Here is a 17352-nt window from a genome sequence, read left to right as displayed (position 1 = left end):
CAACCCCCTGCCAAGCAGGAAACACCATCAAAGCGTTCCTGACATATGCCTGTCAAGCCTCTGCTCAAAGACCTCCAAAGAAGGAGACTCCACCACACTCCTTGGCAGCAAATTCCACTGCCGAACAGCTCTTACTGTCAGGAAGTTCTTCCTAATGTTTAGGTGGAATCTTCTTTCTTGAAGTTTGAATCCATTGCTCCGTGTCCGCTTCTCTGGAGCAGCAGAAAACAACCTTTCTCCCTCCTCTATATGACATCCTTTTATATATTTAAACATGGCTATCATATCACCCCTTAACCTTCTCTTCTCCAGGCTAAACATACCCAGCTCCCTAAGCCGTTTCTCATAAGGCATCGTTTCCAGGCCTTTGACCATTTTGGTTGCCCTCTTCTGGACACGTTCCAGCTTGTCAGTATCCTTCTTGAACTGTGGTGCCCAGAACTGGACACAATACTCCAGGTGAGGTCTGACCAGAGCGGAATACAGTGGTACTATTACTTCCCTAGATCTAGATGCTATACTCCTATTGATGCAGCCCAGAATTGCTGGATGAAGCGACTCTCCAAAGAGAAAACGTTGCAATGTCTGGGGCTCTTTTTAGTTTGGAGAAATGGTGATCAAGAGGCTACATTTATTTATTTCGTGGGGTCTGTAGTGAAGAAAACCTCAAAGCAGCCCACAAAGAGAATAGGGCAATTAAATTATCCGTTAAAAACAATGCATTCGAAAACTGAAAGCCAGCAATAAACAAAAAACACCCCAGGATTCTGGATATCTGGGTAGGCTTGCCCAAGCAGGGGTGCTTTTTGCAGGTGCCGAAAAGTGTACAGTGGTACCTCAGTTTTGGAACGTAATCCGCTCAGCTTCCGAAACGTTCAAAAACCGAGGCGCAAAGGGCTGGCTGCAAGCTGAATTGGAGAAATTGAAAACCACGCAGCGGCAGCCCTTCGACTTCCGAGGCACGTTCGAAAACAGAAGCAATTACTTCTGGGTTTTCAGCATTCGGAAACCGAAACATTCAGCTTCTGAGACGCTCAAAAACCAAGGTACCACTGTACAATGAAGGCGTCTGCCTGACGTCAATAGGCAGGGAGTTCCAAAGTGTGCAGGCGCCGTCACAATAAAATATTTAATTCATCCAGCCAACTAAACATTGCAACCCTGCTCACAAATAACGCCTACTCTGCTCACTGGGCCTTCTCTTGAGTAAGCGTGCACAGGATTGGAGCTGTTATGAGGAATCATAGAATCATAGAATCCTAGAGTTGCAAGAGACCACGAGTGCCATCCAGTCCAACCCCCTGCCAAGCAGGAAACACCATCAAAGCATTCTTGACATATGCCTGTCAAGCCTCTGCTTAAAGACCTCCAAAGAAGGAGACTCCACCACACTCCTTGGTAGCAAATTCCACTGCCAAACAGCTCTTACTGTCAGGAAGTTCTTCCTAATGTTTAGGTGGAATCTTCTTTCTTGTAGTTTGAATCCATTGCTCCGTGTCCGCTTCTCTGGAGCAGCAGAAAACAACCTTTCTCCCTCTTCTATGTGACATCCTTTCATATATTTGAACATGGCTATCATATCACCCCTTAACCTTCTCTTCTCCAGGCTAAACATACCCAGCTCCCTAAGCCGTTCCTCATAAGGCATCATTTCCAGGCCTTTGACCATTTTGGTTGCCCTCCTCTGGACACGTTCCAGCTTGTCAGTATCCTTCTTGAACTGTGGTGCCCAGAACTGGACACAGTACTCCAGGTGTGGTCTGACCAGAGCAGAATACAGTGGTACTATTACTTCCCTAGATCTAGATGCTATACTCCTATTGATGCAGCCCAGAATTGCATTGGCTTTTTTAGCTGCTGCATCACTAAAGGGGAAGGCAGGGGTATAAATCTCTGTTTGTGGGCTCCCAGAGGATAAGAACGGAAGACGTTCCAGCTTGGAAAAGGGATTTAACCACCCGTCTTTGCTTTTAATTTCTAAGATGCTGGCATTAATGTTTGAAAGCGGCAGGCTCTTGCAGAGTATCCAGCGCCTGAGGGGATGAGGCATGCTCAAGACGATAAATACCAGTCTGATTAAATTCCATTCAGCAAATTGCAACCTTTCGGTTAGATACTCAGGAGGTGCTCAAATACCATATCTTTGCTGTGCATCATCTCCAAATCACATATCACGGAGCGTGGAAAGACCAGCATATATACAGAGAGATTAACAGAGTCTAACAAACAGAGGAAAAGCAAAATCTGTTGGTCACATTGCACCGGAGTTATGTGGTTTAGCATCACCCAGAAGAAGCAAATCACAATCCCTGGCTAAGTTTTCTACAACCAAACCAAGGTCTGTGCTTCGTTTTGCTCCAACAAACCACCAGCAGTAAACCAAGAGCAAATCTGGGCTGCAGGTCACAGTTTCCTGGGAGAAAACAAACCACTCTCCTGGGCTTGGCTCTAAGGCTGAGCTGAGGAACGTGGTTTCCTTCATCCCAGCCTGAGAGGAGCAAAGTGTTTTCGATCCACAGCAAAACGTGATGTTTAGTGTGCCAGGCAAGTGAGACCCATGTCTCCTTTTGGAAAATATAGAAAGCTGGAAAATTTCTCATTACAAGTCTTCGGACAACCCTGCCAGTGATGTCAATCAAATATCATATAAATTTACTCCAGTCCTTTTGGAATACTTGATCGTGCTGGTTCCGGATTTTTCCCGTCAGCTTCGCCAGTTCTGCAAAGTCCAACATCTTCATCTGCCCCTCTTCTTTCGTTGGTTCTTCTTCTTGTTTCCATTTTGGGTCTAAAAGAGTTCTTGCCGCAGTTGTTGCAGACATAAACAGTCTTTCATCTTCCCCTGGTATCTCTTCACCCACTATCCCCAAAAGAAAGGCTTCTGTTTTTTTAACAAAAGGATTTTTAAACATTTTCTTTAACTCATTATATACCATTTCCCAGAAAGCCTTTACCTCTTTACAAGTCCGCCACATGGTAGTAGAAGACACCTTCCCTTTCTTTATATTCCCAACACTCATTGGTTCTTGTCTTGTACATTTTAGTCAGTTTAGCTAGTGTTGTTGTTGTTGTTGTTGTTGTTGAGTCGTTTAGTCGTGTCCGACTCTTCGTGACCCCATGGACTAGAGCACGCCAGGCACTCCTGTCTTCCACTGCCTCCCGCAGTTTGGTCAGACTCATGTTGGTGGCTTCAAGAACACTGTCCAACCATCTTGTCCTTTGTTGTTCCCTTCTCCTTGTGCCCTCAATCTTTCCCTACATCAAGGTCTTTTCCAAGGATTCTTCTCTTCTCATGAGGTGGCCAAAGTCTTGGAGCCTCAGCTTCAGGATCTGCCCTTCCAGTGAGCACTCAGGGCTGATTTCCTTCAGAATGGATATGTTTGATCTTCTTGCAGTCCATGGGACTCTCAAGAGTCTCCTCCAGCACCATAATTCAAAAGCATCAATTCTTCGGCTATCAGCCTTCTTTATGGTCCAGCTCTCACTTCCATACATCACTACTGGGAAAACCATAGCTTAAACTATACGGACCTTTGTCGGCAAGGTGATGTCTCTGCTTTTTAAGATGCTGTCTAGGTTTAACACCGCTTTTTAGCTGGTGTTAAATACCATCTACTGTATACATCATGAGAAAAACTCCATTTTGAGGCATTTCCGCAAACCAGCTCTGGGCATATTTTAAAACCCGCATGAATAACACCCACTGCCTCCTCACCCTCCACCCCCGGAGGTTGGATAGCTGTCTGTCCAGGGGGCTGGACTAGAACAGTGTTTCCCAACCTTGTGCCTCCAGCTGTTTTCGGACTACAATTCCCATCATTCCTGACCACTGGTTTTGCTAGCTAGTGATGATGGGAGTTGTAGTCCAAAAACATCTGGAGGCACAAGGTTGGGAAACACTGGACTAGAAGACTCTTAGCATCTCTTCCAACTCCATAGTTCTAGGAGGCAACTCTGAAGCGCAGGGGGAAGGGCAAATGTGATTTGAAAGACCCCACTTAGCTTTAAACCGGCAATGCATACCAAGCCTCCCCGAAAGGAAAGAAAGGGGTGAGGGGAGATGGCATGACATGGCATGGAGTGTCCTGGAGAAGGGTGTCGTTGGTGGGAACCCTGGGCAAGAGATGCACTCCACCCAGCAGTCATAGAATAGCAGAGGTGGAAGGGATCCTGAGACTCATTTATTCCAACCCGCTTGCAATGTTCTCTTCTTCTTTTTAATCTTATTTACAATTTTCAGTTTTATACATTTCAATAATTTTACAGTCATTTTAACATTTCCAAACTTGACTTCCTTCCCCCTCTTTCTGCAGTTCCTTGAACTTATTTTGAATATTTTCTGCATATCCAAATTAACTTAATTTGCCCATTTATTCATCTACTTTAAATATATACTCTTAGAAAACTTCAGGTTGTTACAATAATCCTGCCAATGATCTTATCTGTTTACAGTTTGTAAATATCCCACAAACCATTTCCATTCATTTAAAAAAGTTTGTTGTCTTGATTTCTTTTTTTTTTTTCCAGTAAGTTTTGCCATTTCTGCATATACTGTAAGCTTTTGTATCCATTCTTCTTTTGCTGGGACATCTTCTTTCCATTTTTGGTCAAGTAACATTCTTGCCACTGTAGTCGCATACATAAATAAATTTCTGTACAGTTTGGGTAGTTCTGGCCCTATAATTCCCAAAAGGAAAGCGTCTGTTTTTTTTTTTTTAACAAACGCTATTTTAAACAGCTTTTTCAATTCATTATATTATCATTTCTAAGTAAGCCCCTGCAATGTCTTCTTATAGCTCCATCTGGTACACAGGCTGAGACCCTACCTGCCCGCAGACTGTCTCACCAGAGTGGTGCATGCTCTGGTTATCTCTCGCTTGGACTACTGCAATGCGCTCTACGTGGGGCTACCTTTGAAGGTGACCCAGAAGCTACAACTAATCCAGAATGCGGAAGCTAGACTGGTGACTGGGAGCGGCCGCCGAGACCACATAACACCGGTCTTGAAAGGTCTACATTGGCTCCCAGTACGTTTCTGAGCACAATTCAAAGTGTTGGTGCTGACCTTGAAAGCCCTAAATGGCCTCAGTCCTTTATACCTGAAGGAGCGTCTCCACCCCCATCATTCAGCCCAGACATGGAGGTCTAGCTCCAAGGGCATTCTGGCAGTTCCCTCGTTGCGAGAAGTGGGTTACAGGCAGGGGCCTTCTCGGTAGTGGCGCCCGCCCTGTGGAATGCCCTCCCATCAGATGTCAAGGAAGTAAACAACTATCCGACTTTTAGAAGACATCTGAAGGCAGCCCTGTTTAGGGAAGTTTTTCATGTTTGATCACATTATTATTATTATTATTCTGTTGTGAGCCACCCAGAGTGGCTGGGGAAACCCAAACAGATGGAGGGATATACAGTGGAACCTCGGTTTACGAACACCTCGGTTTATGAATTTTCATCTGGAACGGATTAATTCACTTTCCATTACTTTCAATGGGAAAGTTCGCTTCAGTTTATGAACAGACTTCCGGAACCAATTACACCCAGGCTTCGGGTTAAGTATGCTTCAGGTTGAGTACTCCACGGACCCGTCTGGAACAGATTAATCCACTTTACATTACTTTCAATGGGAAAGTTCGCTTCAGTTTATGAATGCTTCAGTTTATGAACAGACTTCCGGAACCAATTGTGTTTATAAACCGAGGTACCACTGTATTTATTATTATTATTATTATTATTATTATTATTATTATTATTAGGGGGCTCTTGTGTGGTCCAAAGCGTCGGGAGTCTACAAAAGTGGACATTATTGAGGAATCAAAGCCAACTGCATAAAGTGAGGAGTTTGATCCCGACCCATGGCACGCTGCGTGGAAACGACACCCGGTGCTCATACCTGGCTCCATGAAGGTGAGGACTCCCTTGGCCTGGCAGCCTTTGGCCTGAAGCTCCTCTTCCTCCAGCTGGTAGCTGTCAAAGCTGAAGCTCATCACCACGTTCCCCTCGGGGGTCACCACAGGGCTGAGGTCCTTGAAGTGCTCGCCCCCTACGGAACCCATGGCGGGAGGCCCTATGTGTGGGGAGAGAGAGAATAGGAGAGCAGAAGTTGAGACAGCTAGGTGGGCAATGGGCCCCCAACACACCTTGCAAATCCCTGAGCTGCTCAATTGCACTCGGCGCAGCAATCGTGAAGGGAAATGGCACATAGCAGCTACATGACATTCTCTTGACGTGTGAGACAAGAGAGTTAAGGGGGAAAGCATAAGCAGAGCCTGCTGGATTAGGCCAATGGCCCATCTAGTCCAGCATCCTGTTCTCACAGTCAGGGCCGGATTTTGGTTGGATGAGGCCCTAAGCTACTGAAGGTCATGGGGCCCTTTATATGTCCAACTGTCCAAATTGTCGCTATTTTTTGTGTTGAATATATGCTATATGGTCATTGATGGACCTAATGGCCATTTGCCCATGTTGCCCTGCAACCAGTCCCTGCAGAATGTAGCCACCCTATATATAGAAAGGAGCAAACCAGGGATATTTTAGGAAGCAAGCGAGCAGGCGGGGCCCATGATTTACATCCTAGGAGCCTACACAACACAAAACACTGTTGTTGTAGGTAGGTTTTATTTTATTTGTTTTTATCTTATATTTTGGAAATGTACATCCAATGTTTTTTTCCTTTAAATTTTTTAGCCCCCCCCCCCAAGAGAGTGGGGCCCTAAGCTATAGCTTCTTTAGCTTATAAATAAACTCGGCACTGCTCACAGTGGCCAACCAGATGTCCTAACAGGAAGCATGCAAGCAGGATTCGAACACAAGAGCGACTCTCCCCTCCTGCGGTTTCCAGGGACAGTGGACCGGCCCCCTGCAGAAAACGTTTGCTGACCCCTGGTTAAGAGCGTCCATTCGTAGCTCCTTGGCTCTCTCTGTTATGCAGATCAAGTTCACAGATGCAAAACTGCACCATTGACACAACTATACATGCAAGTAGCGTCTTGGCGTGAGATTTGCATTACTTTTCTGTAGTCTTTTAATTATTGGCGTGCGGGTGAGTGCAAAGTGCGTGGACCGGCAGATGGAGAAACGTTTTCCTCCCTCGAACATGTGGGCATGGAGCTGAATGCTGGGAGATTCAGGAAAGATAAAAGAAAGTCTAAGCGGAACTGTGGAAACTGCGGAACTCCCTGCCACAGGAGGCAGCGATGGCCACCAACCTGGATGGCTTTAGAAGATGATTGGGCAAATTCTTGGAGGAGGAGAGGCTCCTATCAAAGGCTCCTAACCTCAATGCTTTTTAAAAATCTGTATTAGGTAGCAAATTTCTTTCATCTATCAGAAAGCGGGAGTGGCAGGCCACCCTCCCTCTCTACTTTATCTAGCACGCTTTGCTGCGCTCTACCAGAAGACCAGCCTTGCTTTTTTTTAATAGCTTCAGCTGTCTCTAGGAAGGAGTACAGATGTTTTCTGCGCTCTTTCCTGGTTGTGCTTAATTAACCCCATGTTAACTCCCTTCGGCTGAAGAATAAAAGCACACAAACAGCCAGTATGAAGAGAGGTGGGGGGGGGGGGGAAGAGATTGCTGCCTGCAAATCCTCGATAGGAAAATAAAAAGAAAAGCCTCGACCAAGATAAGGCCAGACAGGAAATGATTTCCATACACAGCAACTGCAAAGAGAGGTGTGGGCTGTTTGCTTTTTATATTGCAACCCTATTTTAAAACCTGTTATCTAACGCTTGTTGTCAATATTGAGACAACAGCCACGCCATGTGCTTTGTTCCACGGGCACGTTTGACAACCCCCCCTTTGGTTATCCTCGATTCTAATCTGAGGCTGGAGCAGATTCTCCGCTGCCCAGTTTGAGACCAGATGTAGTAAAATAACGGTCGGGGGGTGGGGGGGCACACACAGATATCGCAGGCATGAACCAGACGCATTTCATGGGCACAGCCCTGGAAATGGGTATATATAGTGGCTGGGGTGTCAACCCCTAGCACTGCTCCTGGTCGACGTGAGAAATCTGGCACGCCTTATCACACCACTTCTGCACTGATATTTCAACCAAGCTGTCCTGGAAGGACAAACTGTATCTGTCCCCAAAAGTTTGAGCTTTAGAGAAAGCAAAAGGCTCTGGTGGTCTGAAGTAGGAGCCAGTTGTGTACGCTACCTATTTGTTATTTGATATTAAATTTATTTATTTATTAAATTTGCATCCCACTTAAATTTGTGCCCATAGATCTCAGGGCGGCTCACACAACATCTCAGGGCGGTTCAGAAGTGATTGGCTGGCTGCCCTGTCATGTCATCAAGTAGCCGCCCCCCTTGCCTCCCTGCTGCAGTTTTGCACTTTCAAAAAGAGTCGTTTTAACAAATGGGTTTTTTAAAATATATATATATATATATATATATCCAGAGGGGTAGCCATGTTAATCTCTTGCGACAAGAAGAAGACTCCAGCTCCTTGGCACTTTAAAGACCAACATGTTTATCGAGGCATCAAGTCTTAAGCCTCTCGTGTTGGGCTCCAAGTACATCAAAGCTTATGCCATGACAAATGTGTTAAGTCTTTAAGGTGCCACGGGACTTTTCTGCTTTTTTTTGTGTTAAGTAATAAGGTGGGCAAACGCATTTGTGCTTTTCAGGCACTGATTTTTTAAAAATTCCCCCTTCATGGGCAGTCTTGACTGGGGCATCCTATAGAAAGCATGAATGAATGAATGAATGAATCATCTCCTTGTGAAATTGTTGTTGTTTAGTCGTTTAGTCGTGTCCGACTCTTTGTGACCCCATGGACCATAGCACGCCAGGCACTCCTGTCTTGCACTGCCTCCCACAGTTTGGTCAGACTCATGTTCGTAGCTTCGAGAACACTGTCCAACCATCTTGTCCTCTGACGTCCCCTTCTCCTAGTGCCCTCCATCTTTCCCAACATCAGGGTCTTTTCCAAGGATTCTTCTCTTCTCATGAGGTGGCCAAAGTATTGGAGCCTCAGCTTCACGATCTGTCCTTCCAGTGACCACTCAGGGCTGATTTCCTTAAGAATGGATAGGTTTGATCTTCCAGCAGTCCATGGGACTCTCAAGAGTCTCCTCCAGCACCATAATTCAAAAGCATCAATTCTTCGGCGATCAGCCTTCTTGATGGTCCAGCTCTCACTTCCATACATCACTACTGGGAAAACCATAGCTTTAACTATACGGACCTTTGTCGGCAAGGTGATGTCTCTGCTTTTAAAGATGCTGTCTAGGTTTGTCATTCCTTTTTCCCCAAGAAGCAGGCGTCTTTTAATTTCATGACTGCTGTCACTATCTGCAGTGATCAAGGAGCCCAAGAAAGTAAAATCTCTCACTGCCTCCATTTCTTCCCCTTCTATTTGCCAGGAGGTGATGGGACCAGAGGCCATGATCTTGGTTGATGTTGAGCTTCAGACCATATTTTGCGCTCTCCTCTTTCACCCTCATTAAAAGGTTCTTTAATTCCTCCTCACTTTCTGCCATCAAGGTTGTGTCATCTGCATATCTGAGGTTGTTGATATTTCTTCCGGCAATCTTAATTCCAGTTTGGGATTCAACTAGTCCAGCCTTTTGCATGATGAATTCTGCATATAAGTTAAATAAGCAGGGAGACAATGTACAACCTTGTTGTACTCCTTTCCCAATTTTGAACCAGTCAGTTGTTCCATATCCAGTTCTAACTGTAGCTTCTTGTCACACATAGAGATTTCTAAGGAGACAGAGGAGGTGATCAGGCACTCCCATTTCTTTAAGAACTTGCCATAGTTTGCCTTGTGAAATAGAAGGTGCAAACAGTAGGATTTGTGCAAGAGGCAAAAGGCATGTGAAACAGAATGGGTAAACTATTTTTTAATTTTCATGCACCGCTTTTAAAAATTCACAGAGCCGGTTTATATAACCTTTTGCTTGGGACGAGGCTGTTTGTTTGTGTTGTGATCTCAAAAGGCATCTGTGGTGAACTGGTTGTGCAAATGCTTCGCCCCAAACATGAGCCTCAGTTTGCTCATGAGCCTCTTTCCGTCCAGTGTCATTGCAAAGCAACCCAGCAGAGCCTGGCTTGGGGCCCAAGTGTGGCCTTCAGACTAGTTCCACCATCCCTTCATATTTTTTTATGGCTTCTCTAGAATTCAGCCCGTCAAAAAGCAATTCCCGGGGAGAATACACACCAATATAGATAATAAATTAGGAAGAACAATGCAGCAAAACACTCACATCAGCAACCGTAATAAAAGGCAGCAGACAAAAATAGTAATATTACAAATTGGAGACAGATTAAAATGTCTGGGTGAATAAAACATCTTAACCTGGTGCCAGAAAAGAAGTCTAGTGTCCAGATCAAGAGAAGTGATAGCATCACTCTATTCTGCCCTGGCTGGACCCCACCGGGAATACTCTGTCCAGTTCTGGGCACCCCAGTTGGAGAAGGATATTGACAAGCTGGAATGGGTTCATGAAGGGAACAAGGCTAATAAAGGGTCTGGATAATAATAATAATAATAATAATAATAATAATAATAATAATAATATATTATTTATACAGGTAGGCGGGGGGCGGGGAGGGGGCAGCCAGCCTCACAATGGACACAATAATAATAAAATACTATTTCTACCCTGCCCATCCGGCTGGGTTTCCCCAGCCACTCTGGGTGGCTCCCAACAGATTAAAAACAGAATGAACCATCAAACATTAAAAACTTCACTAAACAGGACTGCTTTCAGATGTCTTCTAAAAGTCAGATAGTTGTTTATTTCCTTGACATCTGATGGGAGGGCATTCCACAGGGCAGGCGCCACCACCGAGAAGGCCTTCTGCCTGGTTCCCTGTAACCTCACTTCTCGCAGAAAGCCCTCAGCACTGGACCTCAGTGACTGGGCTGGACGATGGGGGTGGAGACACTCCTTCTGGTATACAGGGCCGAGGCCATTTAGGGCTTTCAGGGTCAGCATCAACGCTTTGAATTGTGCTTGGAAACATACTTAGGACAAGTCTTAGGAGGATCCGTGGAGGCAGTTGGGTATGTTTAGCCTGGACAAAAAGAGACTGACAGGTGGTATGAGAGCCATCTTCAAATATCTGATAGGCTGTCACATGGAAGATGTTTCTTTCTCCAGCTCCAGAGGGGGAGACCAAGGGCTTCATGTCAGAAGAAAGGGGATTCCAGCTCAACATCAGGAAGAACTTTCTGACAGTACGAGCTGTTTGACCGTGGAATGGTCTCCCTTGGGGAGATGGTGGTCCCACCTTCCTTGGAGGTTTTCAAGCAAAGGTTGGATGGCCATCTGTCCCGGATGGTCTTGAGACGATGCTCTGGTGCGCTGCTGTTCCTCAAGTGCCGCTGCTCTCCGTTCTCAGCATGTGACCCAAGAGGTTTGTTGTTGCTTCCATAATGTCACTTCTGTGATCTTAAAATGCGCGTGGTTAGAAAGGGCAGCTTCCTCCACGGAAGAGCGCGGCACTTAAGATCTGGCATCGATGCACATCTTGATACAGAAGGCAAAAAACACTAAAGCCACATTTCTTTACCCTGGTCCCCTCCAGATGTTTCAGATGACAGTTCCCACCGGTCTTAGCCAACACATCTGGAGGAGAGCATCTGGTCAGTGGATGCTGACCAGGGGACCATCCCACATACAGAAGCCACCAAGACAGCATCTCACAAACTAAAATTATCTCATGAACTAGAAATATCAAAAGGGAAGACCTCAGATGGCCCTTTTTATATATGTGATATGATTTTATTTCTTATAGAAATATTGCGGCACATGGTATATGAAGATGTCTGGCTCATGTGAATATAGAATATTAAACCCTTTATCCTCAAGAATGATGGAATGGCATTCCTGCATTGCAGGGGGTTGTTTTCACCTATCTTTCATATTTGCAAAGGTGATATTCATATGAGTTAATACTTCTATTATCCGTTTGGAGCTGTGCTGAACCTTTGTACTTCTGTCCTTCCGGGTTGTGATGCTTTGTGGTTTAAATTCTTGAGTGTTCGTCCCTTTTGTTCTGTTTGGGCGCTCTCTCTCTCTCTTTTTGTTAACAAATCCATATTTATTATTTTGAGAGTCAGCTAGGCAGGCAGTTCAATCTCTGACTGCATTGTCCACCACACAGTAGCTGGGGTTAGAGACCCACGGAGCAGGCTGCTCTGTGCCCCAGCACAGCCTATGGCTTGTGAGCCTGTGGCCAGAGGCAGGTGCCTCATTCTGTCTAATGATAGGGCCGGCAGGGATTGACGCCGGACATCCATTCTCCTTCAGAGCTAAGGCACCTCGCCATCCTTCCGTTTTTCTGTGGGGCTATGGGACCTGCTTTATGGGGGGGGATCACTCTGCCTTTTGGGGGTCATCCTTTTCAACTCAGGAGGGAGAGGTAAGGGTCCCCAACTTCACCAAGGACCTGAAGACATTATACTTGCTCCGACACCCCTTGAACAGGTGAATCAGGGAGAGGGAAGGTGCAGCTCTCTAGAGGTCACAAGCTTACAGTTCCCCTCATACCTGGCAGGGAGTTAAGGATGTTGGGAGTCCAGTGATGTCTGTACGGCTTGCAGACTCAGCTTCCCCTTGGTGTAATGAGAGGGATTTCATTCAAAGGTAGACAGTTGTGTAACAAGCCCATAGGAGGCCAAAACTACAGAGCCTTTGCCTCAGTTCCAATAAGTTGGAAGGGAACCCCAAGGGCTATCCAGTCCAACCCCACTGCAATGCAGAACTGCCAGGAAAACCTATGGCTACACATGAGTAGATGCAGGCAAGGGAGCATTCACAGCTCCCCCACTTGCAGTGGGGAGAAGCTGGGTAGGCAAAGATGAAGGAAAGACCCTTCCATTTACTCAAAGTAAGCCCATCCCGTACACCAACCCAAGAAATCTGCAATCTTGCGAATCGGGTGGAAGAGAAGCACCGCAAGGTTGCTGGGAATTTGCTATTTCTTCCTTACCTGTATTTTGGAATTTATTAAGGTATCAGTCCCGCAAACATGGGAGGCAGATGGCCTAAGAGCACCCCGAATAAATAAAAGGTGACGCTTCTGTTTGGGTAGTCACAAGAAGACAAAACGTTTACCCGAGACTGGAATGTGCGGGGAACCCCATACATTTTAAGGCCTTGACACAGCCAGAAGACCCCTTGGTTTGCAAAATCGGCCATGGGAGTAATTGTATTGGGTACCGGCGGGACTGGATCCCGAGAAAGCATCTGCACCCCTTCCTCCAAGGAGCTCACGATACTAAACACACACCCCTTTATCCTTACAACAATCCAGAGAGGTCCGTCAGGCTGAGAGGCAGCAAAGGTGGTCTCAGATGACACCCTCCGTGCTACCTCATTTTAAGCCAGCCATCGCTAAGCTAACCAGCAGGCACTTTGCACTACATTTCCCAAGGGCCTCGGCCAGCACAGCTGCACTGGGGGGGGGGACTGTAGTCCAAAACTTCTGAGGGTCACAATGTTAGCTATATATAACATACCACAGAAGGTGTGTTTCTCTCTTTTAGACTTTTCGGAGAGCTGCGCAAATTGCAGGGAGGGAAGCTAACATAGCCAAAATCCATTCCCAGAGAAGCACCCTAGGTTGCTCTGCTGCAACTAGAGAGTCCTGCGGCAACTTAAAGATTAATGCATTGGTTCCTGTACTTTGGAACTCCCTGCCTATTGATGTCAAGCAGGCGACTTCACTGATCTCTTTTAGGCACCTGCTAAAATGCATTCTTAGAGAAGCTCACTTAGAAAGTTATGGACACTTTAGCCTGTTTTAGCATTTCAACCTTTTGAATGCTTTAAAGTCCTGTTGTACTTTTTAAAAAAATATTATTTTTTGCTCCTTTATCTTTCTGTAAACCACTTTGACCGTTGTTTGTGTACAGCCCAGAAGTGTATAAATTTTATGGAATAAATAAATGAAAGCTGGCATTGCCAGATCAAGTTCATCCGTTTTGTGTGGAATGAACGAAACTACCGGTAAATAGCTATAAGTGGGTTTTGAATAAAATTGGGGTGGTTTTGAATTTTGCTGTGTTATTATCTTCCTTGGTAGGTCCTGCAAACCTGAATAATGGTTTCCCTAGGGTGGGGGTGGGGGACCAGGGATGAGCTGATGAAACCAAGGAAGAAGGCCCCACCCCAAAAAAAGTTTGGGAATGACTGGATTAATGTATTCATTGCAGCACAAACTTCATTGGGTGAAATCCAAACCACTTTACAAATGCCAAGCACCTAAATAGCCACTTCCTTGTTTGCCTACGGAGAACAGAGATCACCTACACACAATCAGCTTTTTTAAAGTAAGAAAGGGATCAGGTCCTCCTTCTATCTCCCCTGCTACCCACACTGATCCTGCAAGTCCATGCATGTGCCACAAACAACCAATATCAATCCACTTAAGGCAAACTGGCTAATAAAAACCCTGACTGGCGAGCAACTTTTTGTGCATGTGTGCAGGTTTGCAAACCTGATGTGAACTCACCCAAAAACCCGTACGCACCTTAACTTGGGAATAGGCCCCATTGACTCCTGTGGGGGGGCTGACTTCTGAGTAGCTGGTGCTGTGGCTCATCACAGCCCCCACCCAAAATGCACCCACCGCACCCCAAGTATTTGAAAATGTATCTCCCTGCCAGTCACCGACGGAGGCTGATGGGAGTTGTAGTCCAACACATCTGGAAGGCGCCAGGCCAGGTGAGATGGCTGGCTGAGATCCAAATTCAAATTCTCCTAGGACCAGTTTCGGGGCACTCTCATTTTCCTACTCCTATTGAAATACTGCCCCTCAATGAGCCCAAACTTAGATTCACAAAATGCTTAAGGGTATGCGTCCCCCGTGTCCCCCCCCCCAGAAAAAGCACTGCCAGGAGCTAGGTAGCTGTGAAGCTCCCTAGGTGATCTTGGGGGCCAGACTCACTCTCTCTCTTAAACTAGCCTACCTCGCAGGGTTGTTGTGGGGGATCCAATGGAGGCAGAATTGGCTGGACCGCTTCTCGGAGGAAGCTGAATAGCACCAAGGCCAGCGCCAACAGAAGAGGAAGAAGAAACAGGAGGGGGTGTCGGTTCCAGGGAGCTCCATGGGACCTACTTGCGAGTAAGCAGGCTCCGGGGGCTCTTAGAGGTGTCTACTTGGAAGGAAGCGAGCTCTTCCTCCAATGGGACATGGGGAGGGGAGAAAGAGAGACACCATCCCCCCTCCCCTCCTCACCATCCAGGCTCACCAAGCGCGCGCGCCCTTGTCCGAAAAGGCCAATTCGCTTTGCCCATTCCGAAAACCGAAGCGGGGCAAGGTGGGGCGCAGGAGTCTGGCCAGCCCCCCAACCTCTTCATCTCTTCGGGGGCGCCTAGAAGGGGAGGGGGAAGACGAGGCTTGCGAGGGGTGCTCATGGCCACCCTCCTTGTTAAAAATGGCAAAGGATACCTGGCTCCCTCCTCCTCCTCCTTGGGGACCAGAAGGGGTCCCTCTGCTGTGCCCGCGGGGTCCCCGGTTGCAGGGGGGCTGCCTGCCTGCCTCCCTCCCTCCCTCGAGGACTAGGGGGCGCCCGGGGGGGGCTCCTTGGGACGGCGAGAAGCAGCCGCGGCTTTCGGCGCCCCCCTCCCCGCGGTTTGCAGCCCCCTTTGTCCGCCCCCCCCCCCAGGAAGACAAAAGATCAGCGCCCGCCCGCTTGCCAGCCAACAGGTCCGCCTCACCTCCAGCCGCCGCTCGGCTCGCCGGTCCCGCTCAGCGCCGCCAATGCCAGTGCCAGCGCCGACGCCGCTGCTCCCCACGCCGCTGCCCGGACCGAGCCGCCGGCCTCGCCCCGCCGCGCCGCCCCATCGCCCCGCCGACGCCGGTTCCGGGCAACCTCGGCGGATCGCGGCTCCGGGAGGGGAGGGAAGGGGAGGGCTCAGGGGGGGAGCCTGGCCCGGAGACAGACCCCTCCCCTGCTCACCCCTCCCCTCCCCTGCTCGCCCCTCCCCCTCTCCCCTTCCTTTACCCCTTCCCTCCCCTTCTCACCCCTGCCCTCCCCTTCTCACCCCTCCCCCTTCCTTTCCCCCTCCCCATCCCTTCTCACCCCTTCCCTTCCCCTTCTTTCCCCCTGCCCCCTCCCCTTCTCACCCCTCCCCTCCCCCTTCCTTTCCCCCTCCCCTCCCCTTCTCTTCCCTTCCTTTACCACTCCCCATCCCTTCTCACCCCACCCTGCCCTCCCCTCCCCTTCTTTACCCCTGCCCCTCCCCTCCCTTCTTCTCACCCCTCCCATCCCCCTTCTTTCCCCTTGTCCCCTCCCCTTCTCACCCCCTTCCCTGCCCTCCTCTTCCCTCCCCCTTTTGTCCCCCCCCATAACGCTGCAAAGATTGACAGTCAAATTAAAGGTTTGTCCCACCCCCCTGTTGTCAAATTGGTAGATGGAGGGGGGTAGCCAGCTGGGAGCAAATTCATAGACTCATAGAGTTGGAAGGGACCCTAAGGATCATCTAGTCCAACCCCCTGCAAGGCAGGAAAATGCAGCTGTCCCATACGGGGATGGAACCTGCAACCTTGGCGTTCTCAGCCCCACGCTCTAACCGCTGTTTCACCACCATTATTGCTTTTATTTCACAAAATGTAGATGCCGCTTGCTGCTGCTGTGGTTCTTCTGCAGTGTCTGTGTCCCACCATTTTTCTTCAAGGGGGTGTACATGTTTCTCCCCCACACACTCTTCATTTAATTCCCACAACAACAGCCCTGCGAGGTAGGCTAGGCTGGGAGAGGTAGCTGGTTGGCGTCCAAGGTCCCTCAGTGAGCTTCAGGGCCATGAGTCGTGGCTAGAGGGTTGGACTGGGACCTGGGAGACCAGGGTTCAAATCCCCACTTGGCCATCAAGCTCCCGGGGGGGGGGCAGGCACACACTCTCAGCCTAAACCACCTCACAGGGTTGTTGTGAGGATAGAATGTGTGTGTGTGGGGGGAGAGAACTATGTGTCCCACTTTGAGCTTGCTGGAGGAAAGGTGGGCTATAAATTTAATAATTTAATTTTATCATCTACCTGTTTATCCTGCCTTCTCTTCAAGGATGGCCATCTGTCAGGGGTGCCTGAAGCTATGATTCCCGTGTTACAGGGGGTCCCCTCCTGCATCACATTATTATTATTATTATTATTATTATTATTATTATTAGGTAGACCTGAGGCTTGTAAGCCTGGGGGCAGAGCTACCTTAGGGATGTGAGCCACTTGGGGGACAATAGTTGTCTGGAAAACACAGCACAGTGGACGCTTGGGTTGCAATTCAGCGCTTTTGCATGCGCAAAGCCCAATTAAGTTATTCTGCGCGTGCACGAGCGCCGAAACCCAGAAGTAACTCGTTCTGGTACTTCCAGGTTCGGCGTGGTGCACAATCCGAA

General features: G+C 47.9%; 1 protein-coding gene across 1 annotated transcript in view; it reads right to left on the bottom strand.

Annotated features, from left to right (window-relative positions):
- The window catches only part of SLC29A4 (solute carrier family 29 member 4), a 36191-nt gene extending 20349 nt beyond the window's left edge, over nt 1–15842 (bottom strand). The window contains exons 1-2 of the mRNA XM_035131425.3: nt 15679–15842; nt 5888–6061 (exon numbers count right to left, since the gene is read on the bottom strand). Of these exons, the coding sequence (XP_034987316.1) occupies nt 5888–6050 (163 nt within the window). The 5' untranslated portion in view covers nt 6051–6061; nt 15679–15842. The remainder of the gene's footprint in view (nt 1–5887; nt 6062–15678) is intronic.
- Between the last annotated feature and the right edge of the window lie 1510 nt (nt 15843–17352).

This window comes from Zootoca vivipara, chromosome 13, assembly GCF_965207765.1.
Source record: "Zootoca vivipara chromosome 13, rZooViv2.hap1.1, whole genome shotgun sequence".
NCBI classification, from domain to species: domain Eukaryota; kingdom Metazoa; phylum Chordata; class Lepidosauria; order Squamata; family Lacertidae; genus Zootoca; species Zootoca vivipara.
This window is presented reverse-complemented; position numbering and strand designations above follow the sequence as displayed.